The 24,087-nt window shown below is 54.6% G+C and overlaps 2 protein-coding genes across 9 annotated transcripts in view; one reads left to right on the forward strand and one right to left on the reverse strand.

Moving 5' to 3' along the window:
- The window catches only part of PODN (podocan), a 42,265-nt gene extending 20,022 nt beyond the window's left edge, over positions 1 to 22,243 (forward strand). For 3 of the 5 annotated variants that reach the window (XM_077891801.1, XM_077891800.1, XM_077891796.1), the window contains exon 11: positions 2,342 to 3,292. The gene's annotated coding sequence lies outside the window, so the exon portion shown is untranslated. Of the gene's footprint in view, positions 1 to 1,375; positions 1,562 to 2,341; positions 3,293 to 21,424 lie in introns of those variants that run through there. The other 2 variants (XM_077891797.1, XM_077891798.1) reach the window with 2 other exon arrangements.
- Positions 4,810 to 24,087, reverse strand: part of SLC1A7 (solute carrier family 1 member 7) — a 43,242-nt gene continuing 23,964 nt past the window's right edge. For all 4 annotated transcript variants that reach the window (XM_077891802.1, XM_077891803.1, XM_077891804.1 and 1 more), the window contains 8 exons: positions 16,666 to 16,708; positions 14,291 to 14,513; positions 11,080 to 11,179; positions 10,171 to 10,404; positions 8,117 to 8,311; positions 7,251 to 7,385; positions 6,540 to 6,642; positions 4,810 to 5,928 (listed from right to left, as the gene is read on the reverse strand). In XM_077891802.1, coding sequence (XP_077747928.1) covers positions 5,710 to 5,928; positions 6,540 to 6,642; positions 7,251 to 7,385; positions 8,117 to 8,311; positions 10,171 to 10,404; positions 11,080 to 11,179; positions 14,291 to 14,513; positions 16,666 to 16,708 — 1,252 coding nt within the window. In that variant the 3' untranslated portion in view covers positions 4,810 to 5,709. The remainder of the gene's footprint in view (positions 5,929 to 6,539; positions 6,643 to 7,250; positions 7,386 to 8,116; positions 8,312 to 10,170; positions 10,405 to 11,079; positions 11,180 to 14,290; positions 14,514 to 16,665; positions 16,709 to 24,087) is intronic.

Consider the following 24,087-nt stretch of genomic DNA (forward strand, 5'->3'; position numbering starts at 1 on the left):
CCTGGCAAGGCTGTTGGAAGCCAGCACGGGGGCGGGGGCAGGGGGGACTCCCAAGGGTGATGAGTGCCCTGATGGGACAGGCACAGGGGCTGGGATGGTGGGAACAGGGAATGGATGTGAGGCCTAGGAGGAGGCTACTGCTGTGAGCCAAGCTGCAGGTGATAGGGGAGGCAGCAAGGATACAGACAAGCAGGGACTTCAGGGGGTTGGGGAGGGACAAGCGGACTCCAGAGGTCACAGTGGTCCCACTGGGCATGAGGTGAGGGAGAAGACAAGCCCCCAGAGTGAGCTCTTGGGGTCCCAGGTGGGTGAAAGTGCTGGGGGAGCAGATCTGTGGAGGTGGTAGGAATGTTGGGTTAGATGGAAGGGGGCTGGATATGTGGGGCTGGGGGTAGGGCCAGATATGTAGGATTGGGCTGGAGATGGGGGTCCAGACATCATCAGCCTGGAAATAGTACTAGGCTTCAACAGGCTGGGGGAGGAGGCTTGGGGAGAGCGAGAGGCCATGGCTGCGGCAGGGAAGCCTGCAGAAGGCACTGGAGGGGAGCAGCGAGGGAAGGAGGCAGGAAAGGCAGCCAAAGATAGAGGGGGATCATGCACATATGCCGCACGAGCACTCACGTGCACATGGGGCACCAACACACGTGTACCCACACTCATACACGTGTCTAAATGTGCATACACTCAGCACACACTTGCAGGACACATAGTGCATGTGGACACACACGCAGGTGTTTCACGGTACATTCATGGTGCAGAACATGTACATGCTTGCGCACACTTGGAGGATGTGTGTGTGTGTGTGTGTGTGTGTGTGTGTGACTACACATGTGCATCCCCAGGCACATAGGCCCTTGTGGAGAGAGCAGCTGTGTCAGTACTGCTGACAGACAGGTAGAGGTGAGCCCACCAGATTTATCCACGAGGAGGACCCTGCCCCACCCACCCCGTGACCTCATGGGGAGGGCCATCAGGGACAGTGCAGTGGACCCAAGGAGCCGACGCAACCCTATCAAGAAGTTTAGCTGTGAAGAGATGAGATGAGAGGGTGGCAGGAGGGAAGGGGGTGAGAAGGTCCCTCCCAGCTCCATCTACCTTGTGCCCTTGTCAGAAACAGAGCTGTTGGAATGCTGGTGTTTGGGGGCGCTGGCCTGGATGGGGGTTAAAGACATGCGAGAGGAGAGGAGCAGGGAGGAGCTAGCCCTGTGGGGACAGTGGCAGGGACTGGCTCTGGCAGGAGGGGCCATGCTCCTTCCATGGTGGCAGGAGGGATGGGGGACCAAGTGGCTGCCGTCACACACAGGCTAGGGGCTTGGTGGCCAGACGTGATGTCACATCAGCCTGATGCCTTCAGCCTTCTGTTTTCTCTGTGCAGCAGGAAGTGCTCAGCAGACCGGGGTGGGTGTGGAGAAGATGGACCATTGGATCCATCCGTGGCGGGGTTTTTGGCCAGGTGTGTGGGACAGAAGGGTAAGGAATGAGGATGTTGAGGGTGTTAGCAAGAGAATGGCTGTAGTCGTTGGGGATGCCAGGGGCCAGTCTGGGAAAGGAAGGAGGTATAGACCAGAGGGTGGGCGGGCAGGGCCTCAGCGGAAGGTCGGTGGAGGGTGGGCGCAGTGTGGGGAGCAGCCAGGAGGAGAGGTGTGGTTGGAAGGGACTGTCAGAATGAGCTGTGCTGGGGGAGTCACAGGCTCAGGCTGTGGCCATGGGAAGGGGCCTCTGGGCCACTGTTTTGGCCTGAATTAGAGCAGGGGCCTGGGGTAGAGAGGAGACGGCAGAATGGTGGTGAGGACCCTGTGGGTGAGTGACAGAGGGTGAGGGGGCTGCCAGAAGACTGCATGGGGTGGTCACCCTAGCTTGGAGAACAGGCCCAGAGGCTGTGCTCAGAAGTCCCTGTCCTCTGCCGCCAGGGCCCGGGGATATGAAGGTGGAGGCGACCTCTCTAGGCTTTGTGCTGGGGCAGAGCCAGGGCTCAGTGATGTCAGTGAGGACACTGTGGTCCTCAGAGGGGGCTATGGGGTCCTGGGATGGGAGAGAACCTGCCCTCTCTGAGGGACATTGGCCTCGGGTGGGTCTGTTGAGCGGGGGCCTTGGGAGGGACCCTGGGGAGTGGCTAGAGGGACCCAGAGGCCTTCTAGTGGATGCCGGGCCTGGTCTCATCAGCAAGAACACCCCCAGCAGGTGGCCTGCTGGTTCTGGGCTCCCAGGGGCCACTTGCCCTCTGGCCTGTGGTTGCCTGGCTTTCCCAGAGTCCCCTCATGTGGGCCCCCTAGCTTTAATCCACCTCCCCAAAGCTGGCAGGTCTTCCCTGGCCTTCCTGACTCTTCCACGTGTTCTGCAGGACAACGGAGCACCAGACCCCTTTCTGCAGCACGTACCTGTGCCCTGTGAGCCCCAGTCGGCCATGTTCACAGACATACCCAGTGCCACCCCCTCCAGCCCCTGTGACCTGCCACCACAACATAGGCCAGACACAGCCTCCCATCCCCACCCTGTTCCCGCAGCACCCACAGCCAGACATGTGCAGGCACCACGACACACCCACACCCTGCCGGCTGCATGGCACCCGCCACACAGCTCTACTCTCCACCCCACGCCCTCCGTTGCCATCATGCCATTGGACTCATGCAGACTCGGGAGGGTCTGACCCTGCCCTGGCACTCACGGGTGCCTACTCCCTTTGCCCTGGACCCACATGTGTACACACGCGTGCACAAAGACACACACACGTGTGCACACACATAGCCAAGTCACATGCAAACAGCCTTCTGTGGCCTCTGCCACCTACATATCTTGCCCCAGCCAGAACTGGCCAGAACAGCTTGCCATCTGCTCATCCGTCTGTCCGTCCGTCCACTGGAGAAGACAGAATTATCTTGGTGCTCTCTGTGGCCGGGTGCCTGCCACCCTCTGGAACCCACAGAAGCTGATTTTTGTTCCTTTTTCTCCCTGTGGGACTGTTGCCCTGGCCCCCAGGGTCACTCCCTGCCAGGTCCTGGCCGGCCACAGGCACGTCTTTGATGGAAGTCCCACTGAGGCCAGAGGGAAAGTCTCCTGGGGCTGCTGAGGCCTTGGGCACCTCAGGAGTGAGGTGGAGGGGCAGGGCCAGGCAGGGAGGAAGGGCCTAGCTGCCCTAATGACATATCTTTTGTTTCCCTTTGGGCCTGTGGGGAGTTCTGGGTGCCTTTGAACTTTGAATTCTTTTTAAGAAAAAAATGATAAAGAACTCAAAGCTGATTTCTCTTGTTACAGAAAAGCTAATATAAAAGCATTACCCCTTTCTGGCAGCCCATGGCTGTGTCTGTGTGTGCTTCCTGCTGGGTGCTGGCTGGGTTGGTGCCCGGCTGAGTGGGGGCAGGGTACAAGCACCTCAGGGCCTGTCCAGACTAGCAGGAGTCGGCACAAAGTTCAGTCGTTGGACCCACGGAGTAATCACAAAGGCAGAGGTCCAGGGCTGTGGGGGTTTAGTCACAAGTAAGGAGACCTGGAGGCCTGTGCAGCCCGTCACTTCGTGGGGGTCAGCAGGCCCCGCCAGGACCACCACACCGGGCAGGTGAGCTCGCTCTGCACTTTAGAGGCTCAGCATCTGAGCAGAACACCTACCGGCTTTGGGCTGCTCTGGCTCACCTGGAGGATCACCTGTGCACGGAGTGAGCGTTATGGATAGGGTGTGTCCCCAGGATGGCAGTGATGGGACAGAGCCTGGAGGCACACCTGAGAGCTAGAGCAGTCTACCTGGGGGGCCCAGGTCTCTGCCTAGTGCTCCCACCACCCCAACAGGGCCAGAGCTGGCACCGGGAAGGGCAGCACCCAGCTCAGGGGCAAAGAAGAACCCCTGACAAGCAGAGCGGCTCCACGGTGGGTGAGACGCCCAGGAAGCAGTGCCCTCCCACTGCTGGAGGTGTGTGTCAGCACTCCTCCTGTCAAGCCTGATAAAGAGCAGATTCCAGGCTCCATTGCTCAAAGGGCCTAGGGATGTGACACAGGGAAGGGATGTTTAAGCCAGTCCACACGGTCACAGGAATGATGGATAGCTTGACCTCTGACCTCTCTTCAGTGATTAGGCCTTAATGAAGGAAGGATGCTCCCATAGTAGGCCCTGGAGTCCCTGGCCCTGCGGTGGAACGGGAGTCGTGGATCCTTCCTGGATTCCCAGGCTATGGCCCTGGGAGGAGGATAGGAAGTCGTTCAGGAGTGAGGGCTGGGAGGGCAGGTGTCCTGATTCTGAGTGACTTTGGGAAGCTCATCCCCTCACCCATCCTCAGTGTCTTCATGGGCTCCTCTGTGCAAGACCCAAGAGCCTCGTCCGAAGGCACGTTCAGAGCAGGCTGTGTGGCCAGGGCTCTTCTGTGTCCCTGCCAGCCTCCTGGAGGCACCCCGGGGCTGTGGAGAATGAGAGGGTCTGGAAATATGTGTGGGCACGTCCCCTCCTTAAAGCAAAGTGTTCACCAATGGGAGCCAGACTATTGAGGAAATTAATCTCTTTTGTGGGGACTGATCTCAAGGAGTCTGTTGATGCTGTGGCTGTGAGGCAGTCCCCTGGGGAAGCCAGTTTGTACCCTGCCTCCTGCCTATGACAGCTCAGGCAGGCCTGTCGTCATTCACCCTGTCCAGGCAGGCCTGTCCATACACCGACAGGCCAGCTACACCTGTCTCTACTCCGGCTACACGGACAAGCCTGTATTTCTGGCCACCTGGGCAGGCCTGACCGAATGCCGTCTGCCCAGTCGGGCCAGTCTGTACTGTAACAGCCTAGATTAGCCTGATAAAGAAATGCTGGCCAGGGTCTGGTTGCTACGCCCACAAGACTTGAAAAACAAAATACTTTTATTGAGTTATCACTGAAGTTGCAAACACAAAAGGAAGTAGAAAATCTAACACCACTTCGTCACTCAGGCTTGTGGACAGTGCTGACCCCAGGGCTCCATGGGTAGCTTGACCCAAGCATCCTAGGCAAGCCTGCCAACCCAGTCCTGGCCCAGATGTCTCTAAGGGTTCCTGCAGCTCTTCTGAAGACATCCCCTCTCCACATCGGCTGGGCTTTGTGAGATACAGCTGATGGGATGGGCTGTGGCACGTGGCAGGCATGGGCCTTGACCTTGGGCTGGGCCATCCTCGGGGAGAGCTGTTTGTCTGAGGCCACATGTTATAGGGCAGGGAGGGGGGACTGGCTGGGCAGGGACACAGCTGGGGCAGAACCAGGATGTTGTTATGTCTTCATAAACTGAAGGCAGTGGTGGCTGCAGAGCTCCTGGAAGGGGGCAGGGACCCCTGGCATCTGGCCCTGTAGGCCTCTGTCCTTCGGGAAGGAGTGGCCAAGGCTTGAAGACTTGAGTTAGAGTCCCGGCCCTGACATTACTTGCTCTGAGCCCTGGGGCAAGTGTTCTCAGCTCACAGAGCCTCAACTCTGTGATCCAGAAAGTAGGACCGTACAGCCTCTGCCTGCCACCTTCAGAGGCCATCACAGTAGAGCCGTCACAGCCGGAGCCTGGGCTGTGAGCTCATCATTCTCCAGCTGGGGCTTCCACGGGCAGTGTTTCCCTTTCTGAGACTCCGCTGTCTGACAAGTGGGGCTGATTCTGGCCTCTCAAGGGTGGGAAGACAATGTGAGCCTGGCTCCTGTCCAGTGCTTAGGAAAGTAGGTGAGTGGAGATCCTGCCCTTGGGCCCTAATGCTGGGGGCCCCCCTGCCCCCTGCGGCTCTGCGGGCTCAGACATTGGTCTCCAGCTCACTAATCTCAATGGTGCAGTGGTCCAGATGTGTGGCAGCTGACTCCTCATCTTGCTCCACTTGGATGGGGATGTGGTGGGGACAGGCCGGGCCCAGGGTCAGCTCCGAGGCCTCAGCCACACTCTTCACACAGCCATTCTGCTGGGTTGCCACGATCTCCTGGAGGCTTACTGGCTTGGTCTCACAGGGCGGCAGTTTCTGGGGAGGGGAGAGAGACCTTGGTAGCAGCAGGAGTGGGTGAGGTTAGACACTAGGGGGGACTGAACGAGCAAACCATGTAGTGGGTTTTCCTCTAGATGCCTTGTGGGACCTTGATAGGTCACCCAGGGCCTCTCTGGGCCCCACGTTCAAACCTGCTTCCTTCTGAGGCTCTTAGTGGAGGAGGGACCACACCCTCCGGTGAGGGAATTGGTGGCTATCCGGCCTGTCCTCCCCACAGAGTGGGATGGCCTGCTGCACAGTTATTGGAGGAGCCCTGAAGACCACGAAGCCCCATGCAGACATACAGATGTTTGTGTTGTGGTAGTCAGGACAGATACCACCTCCACACAGGGTACAGGCACCCTGAGGGCAGGGGTTCATCTTACCCTGTTCACCAGTGCCCCTCCCCGAATCGACAGCCACAGTAAGTGCTCAACAACTAGCCGTTAGGGGCATCAGTCAGCCCCCTACAGGTGAGGAGACCAAGGCCAGAGGCAGGGAGGGATGGGCAGGTACCCAGCAGGTGAGAGGAACTGCTGCCCCCACTCCCACCCCAGCTCCACCCACTCAACAGAGGGTCCAGGCCAGCAAGGGGGCACTGCTCTCACCTCAGTGCCTGTGTCCTGAGCAAAGTCCTTCCGGCAGATGTGGGCCATGATCCCCGCCGCCAGCGCATCACCCAGCACGTTAATCATGGTGCGGAACCGGTCCCTGGTGAGCCACGGTGGGCAGTGGGTAAGGGGCTGGCAGAGGGCAGCGCTCACCCCAGCAGCGCCTGCAGCAAGGCCTTTCTGGTCTTCCTGAGCCTACCACCCCCCACCTTGGCAAGGCCAAAACAGGTTTGATGCACAGCTGGCTTCATGGGTACGTGACTCTGCCCAACTGTAGAAGGGCCTGGGCTTGGTCTAACGCTCTGCTCTCACCCTCTTGAAGTTCTTTATAATTTTTTTTTTAATTTTGATATATATATTTTAAATTTTATTATTTATGATAGTCACAGAGAGAGAGAGAGAGAGAGAGAGGCAGAGACACAGGCAGAGGGAGAAGCAGGCTCCATGCACCGGGAGCCCGATGTGGGACTCGATCCCGGGTCTCCAGGATCGCGCCCTGGGCCAAAGGCAGGCGCTAAACCGCTGCGCCACCCAGGGATCCCCTCTTTATAATTTTTTAACAAAAGTAGGCACATTTTCATTTTTGAACACTGGGCCCCACACATTAGGCAGCCAGGCTGGTGTCCTTGAGGAAGGCAGGGACCCCGGGCCACCCCCACAGCCTGCTGCCTGAGGGGTAGGGCAGGTGGGGGGACGAACCCCACTCACAGAGCCCAGTCGACAGCGATGATGAGGGTGATGTCGTCAGTGGGAAGTCCCACGGAGGTAAGCACGATAACCATGGTGACAAGCCCAGCCTGGGGGATGCCAGCTGCCCCGATGCTGGCCGCAGTGGCCGTGATGCTGCAAGAGGGGCAGGGAGAGGAAGAGGAGGAGCAGGAGGGGCAGGCCTCGCTTTTGGGTCCCGGGTTCCAAGAAGGAAGCCAGATTGCTGGGGCCTCTGGGGACAGCCCTATGGGGCAGGGGTTGTTGGGAAAGTTCTCATGGTGGTGGGGGGGCAGGCCTCTGCTCAAGGTCCTCTGGCCCCATGGTCTCTGTCCCTGGCCTTAGCAGAACCTCCTGAGAGTTTGTGGAAAAGACTGTGCCCGGAGCCTCTGCCTCCATAGGGTTCCCGGAAGCCGACCAGAGATTCAGGTCGTCCGCCCCTCAGCCCTGCCCAGCTCCTCTCGGGGGCCTGGCTCCTAAGGCCTGACTTCTTCCTCCAGCTGGCATGCAAGGCCTTCCCACGGCCTCTGCCCCTCACTCCAGCGCCCTTCCCTCCGCTCTAGCCACACTGGCCACCCGCCCTCGTCCCTCGTCATCCCCCGCCTCTGCTCTGCGTGTGCCTGCCTGCGGCCCTCGCTCCCCCTCTGCAGGGTGCCGCTGGGGAAGGAGCCCCGAGGCAGACACTACGTCGAGTCCCAGCTGTGCCACTGACTTGCCGTGTGGCCTGGAACAGGCCCTCCTCCCCCCCTTGCCCCCTCAGCACCTCAGAAACCCCCTTAGATCTGGGTCTCGAGAACCCCAAAGGCCCTTCCGGTGCCCTCCTTCCCTCCCAGCCGATCCACTCCGGGTGTGGGGTGTCGGGTGTGTACCTGATGGTGATGATCTGGCCAAAGTCCAGCTCGTAGTTGTTGACCTGGGCGATGAAGATGGCGGCCACGGCCTCGTAGAGAGCTGTGCCGTCCATGTTGATGGTGGCGCCCACGGGCAGCACGAAGCGGGCAATGCGCCGGTCGATGTGGTTGTTTTCCAGTAGGCACTTGAAGGTGATGGGCAGCGTGGCTGAGCTGCGGGCAGAGGGGCCAGGTCTGCCTCCCACCCGCTGCTGGGGCCTCCTGGAACAGGAAGCCGGCCCCGCCCCGACGGCCTAGCCACCACGGGCGGAACGGGCTGAGGGAGCGTCCAGGTGGTCTCAGGTGCCGTCCGGGGCAGTGTGTCAGCAGAGGCCCATCCAGACCCGCCCAGGCCAAGGCCTGAGACACCCCACCAAGCACACGGTCGGGGAGGGGGCGCCACCACCCACGGAGCGCCTGCTGCGTGCCGGGCGTTGTGCTTTACACACTTCTCCTTCCCCGAGGGGCAGTGGTTTGAGCCTGTTTGACAGATGGAGAACCCGAAGCCGGAGGGCCGAGGGGCTGGCCCAGTCACAGGCTGTGCCCAGCTTCAACGAAGTGCTAACCTCAGGACACTGGGGCCGACTTGCTGGATTTCGATTCCAGCGTCCCACTAGCCGAGGGACCCTGGCAGTCCCGTGGGCCTCGGTCCCTGGCCCCACACAATACCTTGACCGCAGAGGTGGTTCAACGGGGAAGCGCCTCGCGCAGTGTCTGGCGGTGGCGAGCACGCGGCCGCGGGAGCCGCTCCTGGTACTCTGCTACCAGAGCTCCTGGCGTCAGTGCTGAGACTCTGGCTCAGGTTGCTGTGGCCGCAGGGCCTCCCCCTTCCCACAGGCCAGAGCCTGGGGGCCCAGGTCCACTTTCAGAGCCTCCAATGAGCCCCCGTGTGCTGGGCCCCCAGGCTGTGGTTCCTGCCACGCTGCTGGCTCTGGCGGGGCTGGCCTGCGGCGTGGGGGCCAGCAGCCACTTGGGACTGTCTGTCCTGTCCACGTCCCGGCCCTGCCCTCGTGGAGGTTCCAGGATGAGGCATCTGGGGATTTGCTTCCCTGGGGCTCTGCTCCCCCTCAGTCCTTCCTGAGGTGCTTCGGCTATGAGGGGTGGGGCTGTGGGGCTGTGAGGAAGGAGCTCGGTGGTGGCCTTCATTCCCATTTGACAGATCGGGAAGGTGAGGCCCAAAGAAGAGAAGGCAGTAAGGGCTGGAGGATGAGCCAGGCTTTGGCCTGAGCTCAGGTGACTTCTTCCATGTGGAGCTTGAGCACTTGCTAAGGGGAGAGCCATCCTTTCTTCACAGAGTAAAGATCACTTTCTTCCCCTTGATAGACGGTCAGGTCTGCATGACTCCAACCCCCTGGGCTCCCCTGGGCTCCGCAGTGGGCTGGGGTCCTGGAGACCGGGTGCCGCCTCATCCAGCCCAGACGGCCTTCCTGCCCTTAGTGGGTCATCTCCACTCGTTCCCATGGCAACCCTCTGAGGCTGAGGCCACCATGATCTCCAAACTGTGTATGAGGAAACTGATGCCCAGGGAGGTCTAGTGACTTGCCCATAGTCACACAGCCAGTAGGTGAGGGAACCGTGATTCAAATCCCCACTGGCTAGTAACGCTGCCAAAGTTGAGACAGGGCATCCAGCCAGGATGTGCCTGTGGCCTTTATCAGACCAAGTCCCTGACCAATGCTGGGCCTGACTCCAACAGATCACCATGTGGCGGTGAAAGGTGACAGCAATCAATTGCAGATTTATCCTTAGTCAGCTGTCCCGACCCCAGGTATGCAGAAGCCACCCCCATGTGGACTGAGTGCCCCTTAAGGATGCTGGCAATAGAGGAGGGGAGGCTTTAAGATGCAACGAGATCTTTCTGCCATTTAGACCGTTTCAGAAATAGGTCTCATTACTATAGCTACGCCCCGGTTTGTGCAGTGGGCCCTACTGACACCTGCCATGGTTCTACGGCTGTGGACGCATGATGACTGGACAGGTGAACAAAATTCAGCCACCACCATCTCCCCACCCTGTCCATCACCCAGTGCTACCTGGAGGAGGTGGCCAATGCAATGAGCAGGGCCTGGAGGACACCACGGATGAAGACAATGGGGTTCTTTTTGGTAATGAAGAAGTAGAGCAGGGGCAGGATGAAGAGGCCGTGGACCACCAGCCCACACACCACGGTGACTGCATAGAAGCCCAGCTTTTTTCTGACAGCTGTGGGGTCATCCATCTCCAGGATCTTGCCGGCAATGAGGAACACAATGCCAAAGGGGAAGTACCTGGGGGCAGTATGGGGACCAGCAGTCAGCTCAGTGCCAGGCAGGCAAGTGTCCCAGGCACTGCATCGCTGCCTGGCCTCATGCCCCCCGAGCCTTCCTGCGCTCCCAGGGGGACTGTACCAAGGTGCCCAACACATGGCATCGTTAATACCATGACCCTCAACCAGCCCAGCCCTGTGCAACCTCTGGTCCCTGTGCTTGCCTGTCCAGGCCTGGGAGGAACGTCCTGCCCTTAGCCAGCCTTCCTATTGCCCCAGCAGGGCCACACACTACATGTGATTCCTAAGATTCCTAAGGCCTGAGCTCCAAACCAAGCGTGGCAGCTGGTTCCCAATCCAGTGTTTGCCTTTTCCAAACGCTGAGCTGATGAGACTCCATGTGATAGGGGACCTGGGCCGGGCAAGCAGAGCTATGCTTAGCTCATAACTTTCCTCCCAGGGGCCTGACCTGGCAGGGAAACAGCCGGCCCAGGGCTGGAACGAGGCTAGGTCAGGGCTGGGGAGGTGAGGGGGCCGGATCCAGGGGAAAATGTGCAGCTCTGGAGGCCCCAGGGCAGGGCTGAGCCTCTGTGCAGCTTTCTGCTCACTCAAGGGGAGCAAAGGGAGCCAGGGCAGGGCTGAAAGGGGGTGCAGGGTGAGGGTAGAGGAGGACACCCCTGGCTCCAGTGACGCTTACCACACAGCCACTGCCACAATCTTCATGACCGACTCGTTGAGGCACTGGCAAAAGCTGACTAGAGGGGTTCCACTGTCACCCATGCGGCCCAGCATGATGCCTGCGGGGCAGGGACACAAGAATGTCATGGATGCCACAAATCAGCACGTGCCAGCACACACTGGTGGCCAAATGGGGACAGAGCCATGTGCACTGGAGACCTTGGGCCTTGGCTGCCTTCCCAGCAGTTTCGATGTGCCTGTGCTTACACCCTCCCCTTGCCTCCTCCTTGGCCTCCACCGCCCCACAAGGGCTGTCATCTCTTCCTCTCCAATCCATGAAAATGCTCCCTGCCGAACACCCCTCACTGGCTTCCCGGGCACTCAGACCATAGCCCAGTTTCCCACTGCTTCAGGTTCCCAGTGACCTGACCCCTGTCTACACCTTCACCTCCCTCTGGCCCGCTTTTCACCTCCTCACTACACTCTAGCATCACTGGCCTTCTTTACCTTCCCAGAAGATATCAAGCTTTTTGCTGCCTCAGGGCCTTCGCCCATGTAGGTACTGGTGCCTGAAACACTGGCTGCCCAGCTGCCCACACGGCCTGGAGACCCATCGCCCCTCCCCTTGGCACACTCCCCGTTTGTTCTTCTCTGTCTCATCTCTTTCTGATCCCTTTATATCACTTATTACAACTTATAACTATTATTTTCCAGTTGTCTGTTGTTCTTTACATTTCCTCCCAGAGGTTAGCTCGTGAGGGCTACAAAGGTATCTCCTTAGCTGGCATGTTGTAGGTGCTCAACGATAAGCACCTAATCAATGAAAGAAAAAAGGAATGAATAATAAAGGCTTTCCTAGAGCCTCTGTCATTCTCCTATGTGGGGGGTTCATTTGTGTCCATGGTGAGCTGTATGCAAGTGAGCGCCCTTAGGCCACTTCTGAAACAGTGATGAGTGACAGCTGTCCCCACTCTGTGGCTGCCCTTGGAAAGCTTCCTCACAGGGTGCTTCGGGGACTCATCACCTGACTCAGCCAGGGAGAAGAGGGTAGGGATTTGAACCCTGGCTTATGAGGCTCCAGAGAGAGGCTCTTTCCCTGTTCCAGGAAGCCCCAGACCCACACCATCCACAGAATAGCTACCACATGACAGGATGGCACGGGAGCCCTGCTGGTGTGGGTTGGAGAGGCCCACGCTGGAGGTAACATAGCCTAGCCCCATCCACCTGGCCTGTGGAAGCCCCGCTAAGCTCAGATCCCCCAGTCCCCTATCAGTGCCAACCCCTCTCGAGCTAGTCCTGCCTGAAGCAGTCTCCACTTAGTTTCCCAAGAGGTACCTCAGGGTGTGGCTGTAGGCCTCCTGCAATAGTCAAGGCCAATGAGGACTTAGCATCAGCTACGTTCAACACTAGGGAAGAGATGGAAGAGGAGGCTACGTGGAGGGGACCAAAGAAAGCCCCATTTAGAGCAGCTGGGCAAGTGTGCTCGCTCACACTCAGATGCGGGCACCCACTGAGGCACTGAGGCACATGCAGGCACACACTGACTTGGACACACATGTACAGACCTACAGACCTGTTTGGACACATATACAAACATATATGCCCTGACACATGGACAGTTGCACATGTTCAGTAAGCGCTTAGTGAATTGAGTCCAAGGGTCTCTTCCTGTCTCTGCCTGCATGGAGCTTACACCTGCTTCTGTGCAACTTAGACACAGAAACAAATCGATAACTGCAGGAGGGTCAAATGTTTAAGAAGGAACATGGGGCACCTGACTGGTCTGGGCAGCTGGCCGGGAAGACTTTGCTGAGGATGAGATGCTTATGTAGATAGACCTGTGGCCTGGCAAGGATGGGAAAGGTGCAGGGGAGAGGAAGGGTCAGGAGCAGCCAGGCTTTGGGGAAGGACTTTGGGGAGGCACCTTCCAGAAACGAAAAGGTAGTGTGGCTGGGGGAAGAGAACAGGAGCAGGGGAGCTTGCGGGGCAGGCTGGGCCAGATCGTGCAGAGCTCCGCAGGCTGCATACAGTGCTCGGGCCCCTTCCAAGTGCACTGGAGAGCCCCGAGGCCCTGGGCAGGAGTTTGCCAGCGGCTGAGGGGGACACAAAGGACAGGGGATCTTCAGGAGGCTCTTGCAGAAACCAGGTGAGAGATGACAGTGGCCCTGAACTGCGGTGGTGGTGGAGGGCAGAGGGAAATGTGGGCTCTGAGAGAGGTTTCTGGGGTAGACCTGACAGATTTGGATGCAGGCTGGGGCAGAGGCCAAGGCAGAAAACAGCACCTGGATTTCCCAAGTGAGCAACCAGGAGGATGGTGGGAAAACCTTGTGAAGTCAGGGAGGCATAAGAGGCCCTTCCAGGCCCTTGGCCTAGGGTGGAGATGAAGAGGTTGATGACAATTTTAGAATAAAACTCACAGTGACCTCTGGCATGGTCTAGAAAGACAGGGGGACTGATGATCTGGAATGTTCTGGATGGCTTGTCCCCAAGTAGGAAAAGGATTTTTGTGGGTGTGTTGGTGGTGGTGGAGGGGGCACTGCTGGCAGAGGCATCTGAAGTTTCTGTGGGATCTGAAACTTACATAGTTTGGGGCCCTCTTTAAGAAAAAGAATTCTCTCTCTCTCTCTCTCTCTCTTACTTCCTTTTTCTCTTTTTGTAAAAAGGTATAAAAGGGCCTTTGCAAGTTAAGCTTTACCAGCTTCATGGTACTAGCCTATGGTTGGGGGTCTCAGCACCTCGAGAAAAGTAGTAAAGGGGAGAGTGAGGTCAGGGAGGCCAACTGTGGGTGGAGAAATGACACAGACATGCCTGAGGAGAGAATGGCCGGTGAGAAGCCCCTGTGGGAGGTAGAGGGAGAGAGATGGTGCTGACTGATGAGTCTTAGATTTTTCCTGTTCTTTACTGTACCCCCCCCACTCTGCCCCAGTACCCCCAGACCTCAGTGAAATGGAACAGGCTGCTGGGAGAGGGCCAAGGGGCCCCTGGAGGCAAATGAGCATCCAGGGATGGAGAATTCGGAGTGAGCAACATGGGCGCCAGCTGGGGCAGGGCTAGAGACACCCCTTGGCCATGGAGGGGGGACTTGAGCCACTCCCCTGGATAGGAAAGAAACCTGGAACTTGGGAGACTCCAAGGTTACTAATGTTAGTGGACACAGGGTTGTAGAGAAGGATAGATGCAGAGAGGGACTGGCTCCAGGCCCCTGCCGGGGTGGGCAGGGCAGCACGTACCCATGGTGGCAGAGAAGATGACGATGCCCAGCACGTTCATGCCATCGATGGTGTCAGGCTCTGACTTGTAAACAATCTCAGGTGGTGGGGTCAGGTCCAGGGCGAAGTTCTGAACACGAGAGCCATTCTCTTCCTGGACCCCATAGATGAGGATCTGCCGGGGAGCGGCCTCCTCCGACGCCATCTTGGGGGATTTGATGATGGGGGTGGTCTTGGTGCGGTACTAGTGGGTGACACCCAACCAGGACGGAGTCAGGGCCAAATGTTGTACTTAATATCATCAACAACAACAATAATAACATCCTGGAGGTGTATTTGTATGTGGTCAAGAACTACTTGATTGACAATAGTGTTTACCAAAAAGAAAAAAGAAAATTGAGATTTCTTCATCTATGGACACACTACCCAGCCATGGGCCTCTCCAACCCTTCTTCCCTCTTCTTCCTTCTCTGCATCACTGGGTTCCCCTCTACCCATCTCCTCTTCTACCCAGATGATTTTTCCATTCACCCATCTATCCCTTCCAAGCATCCATTTCCCCAGCCAGCCCTGCCTGCCACTGGTGGAACCTTGGACCTTCTCTTTGAAAAGTTCAACTAGCCCCAAGCCTTCTAGAGGAGAAGAGGACCCAGCTGGGAGGAACTGAGTATTCACACTGTCTCCCTTCCCTCCTCTGCCCCAGGGTGTCCCTGGGTCTTTCCCTCTCATTTCTCCGGCACTAGGAGCCCAAACAAGGGAGTCTTCTATCCTCCCAACACCACGGTGTCCATAAGGTAAGCCTTCCGGGTGTGCAGTGGAGTGGGGTAACCATTCAGGAGATATATGGGACCTCAAGTTTTTGTGCTTCAGTTTCTTCATCTGTAAAATGGGATAACAATAGTATCTAGCTCATTAGATTAAAGGAGACAACATACATGAAATGTTTACAACAGCACCTGGTGTGTGGCATGCCTGATGTGGCCATTACCACTGTTACCATGCCACTACCACTGGCATCACTGTTCCAACATTGAACATGCTGGGGTGGATGCCAGAGACACAAAGATGAACCAGACGTGAATCTGCTCTGAGAGCTTTGGGGAGGGAGGGATTTACTTTGCCTCAGGGGGTCAGACGGCTTCACAAAGAAAGGGACATTTGAGTTGGGTCTTGAAGGGTGGGTAGGAGTTCACCAAAAGACAAAGGACATTCCAGGTAGGTATGAAGTAGAGCAACATTCAGTCTTTCTCTCTCTCACCTTCAATAGTTCTCCATCACTACTGGAATAAAATCAGAACTCTCTAGCCTAGTCCTCGGGGCACATCACCATCTGGCTCATTTCATAGATAAAGGCCCAGGTGGTAAGGAAAGATACAGTGATTAGCTCAAAGTTTCACAGCTCCTTATTTTGGATCCTCCTCTCCAACCCTTGACCTCCTCCTTTGCGTCCTCAATCCCAGTCAGGGCCCAGCAAGGGGATCGGGAAGTGCTTGCTGGATTGTCAACCAACCAGTCGACATTTTATGAGGGGAAAAGAATTAGAAGTTATTAGAAGGGCAGACAAAAATTGGCACACAGGGATATTTACCATAATTTCCAAAAAGGAAAAACTGAAAACAACCTAGAGGCCCACTGAAAGGAGGGGATGGTAATAAATTACAGCCCCTCTCTCCCCGTGCAGCATGGGCTCTTACATCACCGCAAATATTGTATTTTTAAAAAACACTTAATAACCAGGGCAAATGCTCATGATATAATGGGAGTGGGGAGAAAAGCAAGATATATACTGTCTATGTACTACTATTCTACTAGTATCTTTTCAAAACATACTTAGGCAAAGAAAAAAGATTAGAAGTGTACCCACTACAACCACTGTTGTGTGGTCCTGGAACAAGAGATGATTTTTATTTTCTGCTTCATATTTTCTAGCATTTTCCTAATATTTTACCCTGAATATTATTGCTATTCTTATTATGGGGAAAAAAGTATTATTTTAAAGGAAAAACAGGCTTAGATGCCAGACAGGCCTGGGTCTTCCTACCAGCGCCGTCATTTACTAGCAGTATGATCTTGGGCAGATCCGTTAGTCCTCCTGAGCCTTGAGTCTAGGTTTCCTCACTGGAGACAGGGGCTGTACACTGAGGGCAGGGTTACCTGAGCCCCCAGTGAGGTGGTGTGTGTGAGCGTGGGTGTTGCCCCTAGAGCAGGGGGGGGTTCCCTCCACTGTCGCTTCTCTTCTTGAGAAGCTAGAACCCTGGGCAGGGGTGTGGCCATGGGAGACTGTAAGGGTCTAGGTCTCCCCAACTCTCCTCCTCTCCAGGAGGCAGGGAGACTTGGTGGGTAAAGTTGACACTTCTCAGCCTGGCCCACCCCCCTGGCCTCAGGACCCCACTCACCTGTTTGAATGTGGCTTCCACCAGGTTGGCAGGGAACATGTTCCTGGGAAGAGAGTCAGTAACTGAAGAATTCCCCAGCCCAGGACAGGAGGGCCTGTGGGGTCATCTGAACACCTCCCCTGGCAGCCAGTCAAGGCCTTCCATGACCTAGCCCACCTCCCTCCATGGCTTTCTCTCTTCTTACCACCAGCCACTCCCCACTCCACCTCCTGACCCCTAGTACTCAACACTCCAACATTAGTTGCATACAGTTCCCTAGAGATACTGCATACTTTTCCAGCACCCAGGTCTTTGTCCACACTGTTCCTTCTGCCTAGAAGGTCCTTCCTGCTTCTCTGACTCCTACTCCAGTCAGTTGGAGGCCACACTTTCTCTGGTTGATGGTCGACTCTGTGACCGTCCCCTTGGGAGTCACCTATGTTCCAGTGTGCTGCAGTGTGGCATGGGCTCACGGGTCTGCCTCCCCACAGACTGGCTTCCTTGAAAACTCAGTTGGTCCTATCTTATCTGGATGCCCAACACATGACCTGGCACGTAAATGAGATCATAATTCTTATTAACATTATTTTCATAAAGCTAAGGGAGGAGGGGTCTTATCCCACCAGATAAGAACATAAACTATAAAGATACAATTTAAAATGCAATATTGAAAAATAAATAAATAAAATAAAATAAAATGCAATATTGACACAGCTGTCAACAGAAAAATCAAGAGAACAGAACCCGTAGCCCAAAAACAGAACCTAGTACATCTAAGTACTTCATTTAAAAAAAAAATGTATTTACTTGTTTTAGTAATCTCTGTGCCCAACGTGGGGCCCAAACCCATGACCTGAGATCAAGAGTCCCACGCTTTTCCAACTGAGCCAGCCAGGCACCCCTAAGTATTTCATTTTTGATTAAAGCTGTGTCACAGATCAGTGAGCAAAGGAAGAATTCATTATAGAGTACTATAATGAAGCCAAACCAACTATTTTTTTAAAAAAATTCTTATTTATACTTTGCATCAAAATAAATTCCATTAAAGAAATAAATAATGTAAAAAATGAAACCATAAAAAGTTAGAAGAAAATATAGGTTAATATTTTTCAAATCTTAGAATATGGAAGGATCCTCTAAGAAAAAAATGATCAATAAACAAATCAATAGATTTTACTATGTAGAAATTAAGAATTTCTTAAGTGCAGCATAGTATCCTGGGTTGGATTTGGGGGTAGAAAAAAAGAGAGTAGTGGAAAAACCAGTGAAATCCAAACTAGGTCTGTAATTTAGTTAACAGTGTCGTACTAATTTAATTTCTTAGTTTTGACATCTGTGTCATTGTTACGTATGCTGTTAACATCAGGGGAAGCTAGGAGAAAGGTATGCGGGAACTCTCTCTACGATATTTGCAACTTTTCTGTAAACTTAAAATTATGCCAAAATAAGAAGTTAAATAAATTGAGAAGTTCTTTAGACAGTTCCAAATACAAATAAAATCATAAAGCAAATGACAAACAAGGGGAACTATGTGACAAAGTGTTGTCGTCCTAAATCTATAAAGAGCTTTTACAAGTCATCTTTGTCTCCTTCACTGTCTCTTCTCTCCAAAACATCAGCTTCCTGGAAGGCAGAGATCTCTGTTTTGTTCACTACTGTGTTTCCAACAACTGGAAGAGTGCCTGACACATAACAGGAACTCAGTGTATATATTTGCTCCATAAGTAATTGGACCACAAAAACATTAGAACCAAAATAGAAAAATGATTGAAAAGTCATGGACAGGCAATTCACCTAGCAAAGGAAGGAACGTAAGTAGTGGAAAAAAGCTTTTTAAAAGATGTTGATCTTCATCAATAAATTAGACATTTTCACCTACCAAATTGGTAAAGAATTTTTAGATGACAATGCTCAATGCTGAGGACGTTTGGTGACAAGCTCCACCCTTTCCCCTGCCCCTCTCCCACCTCCTGGCAGCAACTTTTCTGTAAGGCAATTTGCAATTCTTATTGAGGAGCTAAAATCATTAAAACCATTGCAACTTTGTCTTTAGGATCCACTTCTAGGAATCTTTTCTAATTTAGAGACACTGACAAATATTTTGTTCATGTGCTTGTATTTTCTTAAACAGGCCACATGGACCAGCCTTCACTCACTCTTGTTCTTGGCAAACCTCTTTTAAGACTCAGCTCGTACATACCTGGAATTCTATACAAGAGTGTGGGTGTGTGTTATTTCTTAACCTTATACCCCAGCAGCCACTGTTGGAAAGTGTAAACTATAATTTTTTTTCCACTGTTGCTAACATATAGGTTCAGTTTAAGCAAATGGCAGGAGGAAGAGTGCTTAGAATGAGCCACCAAGGCAGAAAACTGGGAAAGAGTGGTCGTGGCTCTTCCCATTCATTTCAGCTTTATCACAAGAAAGAGAAGAAGCTGTCAGGGATCAGGGACTGGGATCTCATAAGCTCAAATGAGGCGTTTCCCCCTCTAGTTATAAGCAGATTCCTGCCACCCGAATAGAAGCTGCCTGCAAGAGCGTTTGACATCAAGCAGACCCGAAACACCAAAGCCAGGGTTAGCGCTGGGGGCTTGCCAGGCACATGCTGCCAGGACGCACCAGTCCATCAGACCCCAGGAAATCATGACCAGAGAGGATGATGCCAGAGGTTCATAGTTTGAAAATCTCTCCTGGGCACAACCCCAGAGGTGTGAGGGATTTACAAGGTGATTTTCTGATGAAACTTGGAGGGAAGTCTGCTTTAGCCAGAGCAGAAACTAGGAACATTCAAGTTGTAGGAGATCAGATGGAGCTTACACCTAGGAGGTACATCTCTTTACGATCTCCTTGAAAATTAGAATGATTTAAAACATGGGCTGTGGCAGGGACAGCTAGTTGCCTTCCAGGTTTCTATCTCTCCTCCTTCTTTACCAACAGGAGCCCCAGCCTGTTACGGGCTCTGCCATCAAACCCTGTTTCCCAGCCTCTTTGGCCAAAGGGTTGGCCCAGGAGATGAATGGGACTTATTGGGTGGTGCTTCTGGAAAACTCTTGAAAAGGTGCCCACTCAGTCAGGACCCTTTGGTCCTTTCCTCCAACTGCCTTCTTTCTGCCTGGAACATGGGTGCAATAGCTAGAGCTTCAGCAACCTTCTTGGACCATGGGACATACTGATAATAAAAGCCAAGTGCTAAGCATGGTAGGGGGGCCGTGGGAGTCTGCTGCCCATGAGCTGCCCACGCTGGACTGCTGATTTCGAGAAAGTGAAAGCCTTTACCGTAGTTCAGCTTCTGCTGCTCCGGGTTTCTCTTAACTAGCGGCCAACGGCAACTCCTGACTCATACATGTGCTCATATTAATAATCAACTAACTTATCCTGCAGACTTTAATGAAGAATTATACTTTTGACTATTAAACAGAAAAATGTACAACATTTTCTTTTGACTCTGAATGCCCACGGGAAGTCCTCCTGTTTGCCCCATGAAGCCTGTACTCCCGGTGGCCTAAATGTGGATGGAATGTGCTTGGGAGACGATAATAGCCATGCCCATGAAGCACACACACCCTCTGGCCTGGGCCTTCCTGCACGTCACTTGGGGCAGGGCCATGGTGCCACTCCTCTCCATACCCGTCCTGAGTCCCCTCTGTGACGTTCCATACTTGCTCCTTATCCCATGTTCCCAACCCCTAGGTGGGGGTTGTTCCTTCCCAAGCATGGCTCCTGAGAGCTGCATCCCACCCCTGAGAGGGTAACTGAAAGCTATAAATAGGGCCAACTCATTACCTCATCTCTCTGGTGTTTTAATAAGATTTGAAAAAAAAGAAGGGGCCCAGCTCGAATTAGCCCTGGAAATGAATTCATGTCTCCATGAGTTGTCTGGGGGCATGGCCTGTTGTGTTCCTCCAGAATCATCTTTGAGAGATGATTCTGGAAGAGCCTATCTTCCTGGACCTGAGGTATGCCTACCGCCTCATTCCTCTCTTCGGTTGGCCCCTATGTCTTTCTGACCTTTCATGTGTCACACCTGCCCGCATTTCCAAGTTCCCTGCTCAGGCCATCCCTGTCCTCACTCAGTTATCACACATGCTAGCCACCTGCTCTGGGCCACAGAGAGGGTGAGGTGCCCCAGGAACCCGCCCTCCTCGTGTTTTCATTTTCTGCACAGCCTCTCAGAACGTCAGAGCATCTAGGAAATTCTGTCCAATGCATTCTTCTCATCTGTCTGTCCTAAGACAGAGGACAATTTGGGGTAGGACTTACATTTGCCCCCTCTCGGCACGTCTTCACCCAGAGCAGGTGCCTTATAAAAATGGGGCAGGGCAGCCTGGGTGTCTCAGTGGTTTAGAGCCTGCCTTTGGCTCAGGGTGTGATCCTGGAGATCCAGGATCAAGTTCCACATTGGGCTCCCTGCGTGGAGCCTGCTTCTCCCTCTGCCTGTGTCTCTGCCCCTCTCTCTCTCTCTGTCTGTCTCATGAATAAATAAATAAAATCTTTTAAAAGGGGGGCAGGTAGTGAATGGAGGAGTGACTGCACCCCAAATGGGGCATCCTCCTGCCTCCAGTCACATCCTGACCACTCTGCCCTGCTCCAATTCATCCTTCCCAAACTCACCAGCTTCCTATTTCTAAAGCATAGCAGCCAATCCCCTCAGCCTGGGTGCAAGATCTTCAAGGTTGGGTTCTGCACTGTCCTCCCAACCTCATCTCCTAGAACCCACCTCTAGGAGCTTCTGCTCATGCCCTGCAGCTTCCTCACTGGTTTGTCGGCCTTTGTGTTTCAGAACCACAGAGCTAGAAGGGATCTTGAAAACCACTGGGGAAACTGAGGCCTGGAAGGGCCACACTGTGCCTTATTGGCAGAACTGTAACAAGACCTCACATCCTCAAGGTTCTCATTCCCTGTCCCAGGAAGCATGTGACCTCTCTCGGCAGCCGCACTCTCTGACTAAGGAACGGTGACAGTGATGTTCAACCACTCACTCAGCTTTGCAAAACAACTTGCCTTGGGGTTGAGAGCAACTGGGGAAAAGCCTGAAACCAGAAGGATCAACTTTCACCACGTGAAAAGCAACCAAGAGCAGGAGCCACTCCTGGAACATTTGACTCTGACACGTGTGTGAGATCCAGAGCCCTCAGCCCCTCAGCAGGGGAGGCCTTGGTGGGGAGGGCGGGGACTCCCTGGGCACCAGCTCCTTCCACCACGAGGAAAGACTGTTTTGAATCATAGAATCCAAGAAAGGATGAATCATAACCACCAAATCTTAGAAATAATGGATTTTAAAAATGAAGCTTCTCGAAATTCCTCTTCCCTTGGACTCTAGGATGTCTGCTGTCCCAGTTCTCCTCCTGGCCCTCTGCTTGCTGCTGCTCTGTCAGATCCAAGCAAACCTCCAACGTGGCTGTGGGACAAGGCTCACCCCGGGCACCTTCCCCCGTGCAAGTGTGTCTCCTCTCACGGCTCAGATCCCAACCGCATCGGTGGCCCCGTATCCCAGGTCTGCATACAGCAAACACTGCGCACCTCCTCTGAGCTGTTCTAGGCTCCAGGATGCAGCAGGGAACAGATTTTTAAAGATCTGGCCCTCGTGGAACATATGTTATTCCAGTTGCAGAGTCACAAAAGAAATAAAAAAAACAGGATAATATCAGGTAATAATAAAGGCTATGAAGAGAGAGTAACAGAGGTTGGGAGGTCCCTCTGAAGAGGTGACACAGAGCAGAGGTGGAACGAGGGGAGGAGCCATGCACACCTGTGGGAAGGTCCATCCAGCCAGAGGCAGTGATGAGGACAAGGCACTAGGACAGGATCTTAAGCACATTTGGGGAGCAGCAGGAGGCCAGCGTGGCTGGAGGGTGAGAGGGAGAGTTGGAGGTCACAGGCCAGCGCGTGTGTGGTGGAGGCGTCAAGAGGGAAGGGCCTGTAGGCCATAGTGAGTGCCGCAGAGTGTGCTGACATGTGGTGAGTCATGAGCGGGATCCCTGTGGCGACTGTGCTGAGAACAGGCCGTAGGGAAGTGGAGAGAAAGCAGAGTGATGGGGTTGGACAACTCTAGTGAGAGGTGATAGTGGTCTGGAAGATGGTGAGAGTGGCACAGGGGGACAGAAGGGACAGGTTTGGGATATTATCTTGAATTTGCCAACAAATTGGATGCTGGATAAGAGAATGAGTGATGGTGGCCCGTGATGGGCAGCCTCCCAACCTCTGTCTCTAACTCAGACTCTCCCAGACTCAGATCCACCAGCCAGCCACCAGTGGATACCTTCCTCAGGTTGCCCATACCTGCTCTGGCATTGTTCTGTGACTCAGTGACCACATTGTGATCCAGTGGGGCGTCCTGGCCATTGGGATCAGTAACCCCACCTCCCCCAGCCCCTCCTCCCTTCTGCCCCTGCCCGTCCCCTGCTGGGTTTGTCTTCTGAGCAGCCTTCGTCTGCCCTCTTCCTGTGCCCTGGCCACGATCGGGGTCCCATCCCTGCCATTCTCCCCTCCTACCCATGCCCCCCATCACTCTGCAGCCAGAGTGAGCCTTTTGAATGGGATCATCCACTTCTGTGTTTCGAGCCCATTTTCTGTGCCCTTTAGGATAAAACCAAGTTTTCAGCCTGGGTCACATTGTCTTTCATGATATGACCCCCTCACTTCCCCAGCAGTGGCTGTCCACTCTCCCCTCCCCAGCAGGGAGATTGAGTGGGTGAGGATTTCTCCCCCTACCTTCCCTCTCAGCTCAGGACCTTGGCACATCTTTGCCTTCATGAAGAATGGGCTCCTGGCTCCCCAGCCCTGCCACTCACCACCCCCTTTACCTGGGGCAGCTCGGCCTCCCCTGAGCCTGCTCTCTGCACTCACCACAGCCCCGCTTCCCACATCGGGGCTCCCACCCCCGTGTTGTTGTGTCTGTCCATGCACCTTTCCCTCCTCTGGGACTAGGGCCAAGCTCGAGTGCGTGGCACAGGGTGGGCCTTGGCAAGAGAGAGAATGAGTGATGGAGAAGAGGGGCATGGCCCGTACAGAGTCTTGGGAAAAGGGGTTCGGACTTGAATGCATTGCTGGGTCTACAGCCCTTTCCTGGGAGCAGGGCTCAGATCCCCAAAACAGATGGTTACAGCGTCCATGAGGCTTAGGCAGGGGCACCACAGGGCAAAAATCACAGCCCTTGGAGTCAGGCCCAGGAGGAGCCCTGGCTCCATGACCTGCCCGCTGGATGGCCCTGGAAAAGTCAGCTCTTTGAGCCTCACTCCCTTGTCTGCACGAAGAGGACCAAGAAGAGGATCAATCAGGAAAAGACAGACGGTTAGAGGCGGGCAGGTGACCGCTGGCCTCCCCCAGTAGCAGCTGGGTAGTCAGCAAAAGCCCGCTAATGCCGACTCGGTGCCAGGCCGCGCGCTGGGGCTTGGCTCCCAGGTGAGCTGGCTCGTGCCCTGCCCTCCAGGTGCTCCGGTCTGA

Source organism: Canis aureus, chromosome 3, assembly GCF_053574225.1.
Source record: "Canis aureus isolate CA01 chromosome 3, VMU_Caureus_v.1.0, whole genome shotgun sequence".
In the NCBI taxonomy this organism is placed as follows: domain Eukaryota; kingdom Metazoa; phylum Chordata; class Mammalia; order Carnivora; family Canidae; genus Canis; species Canis aureus.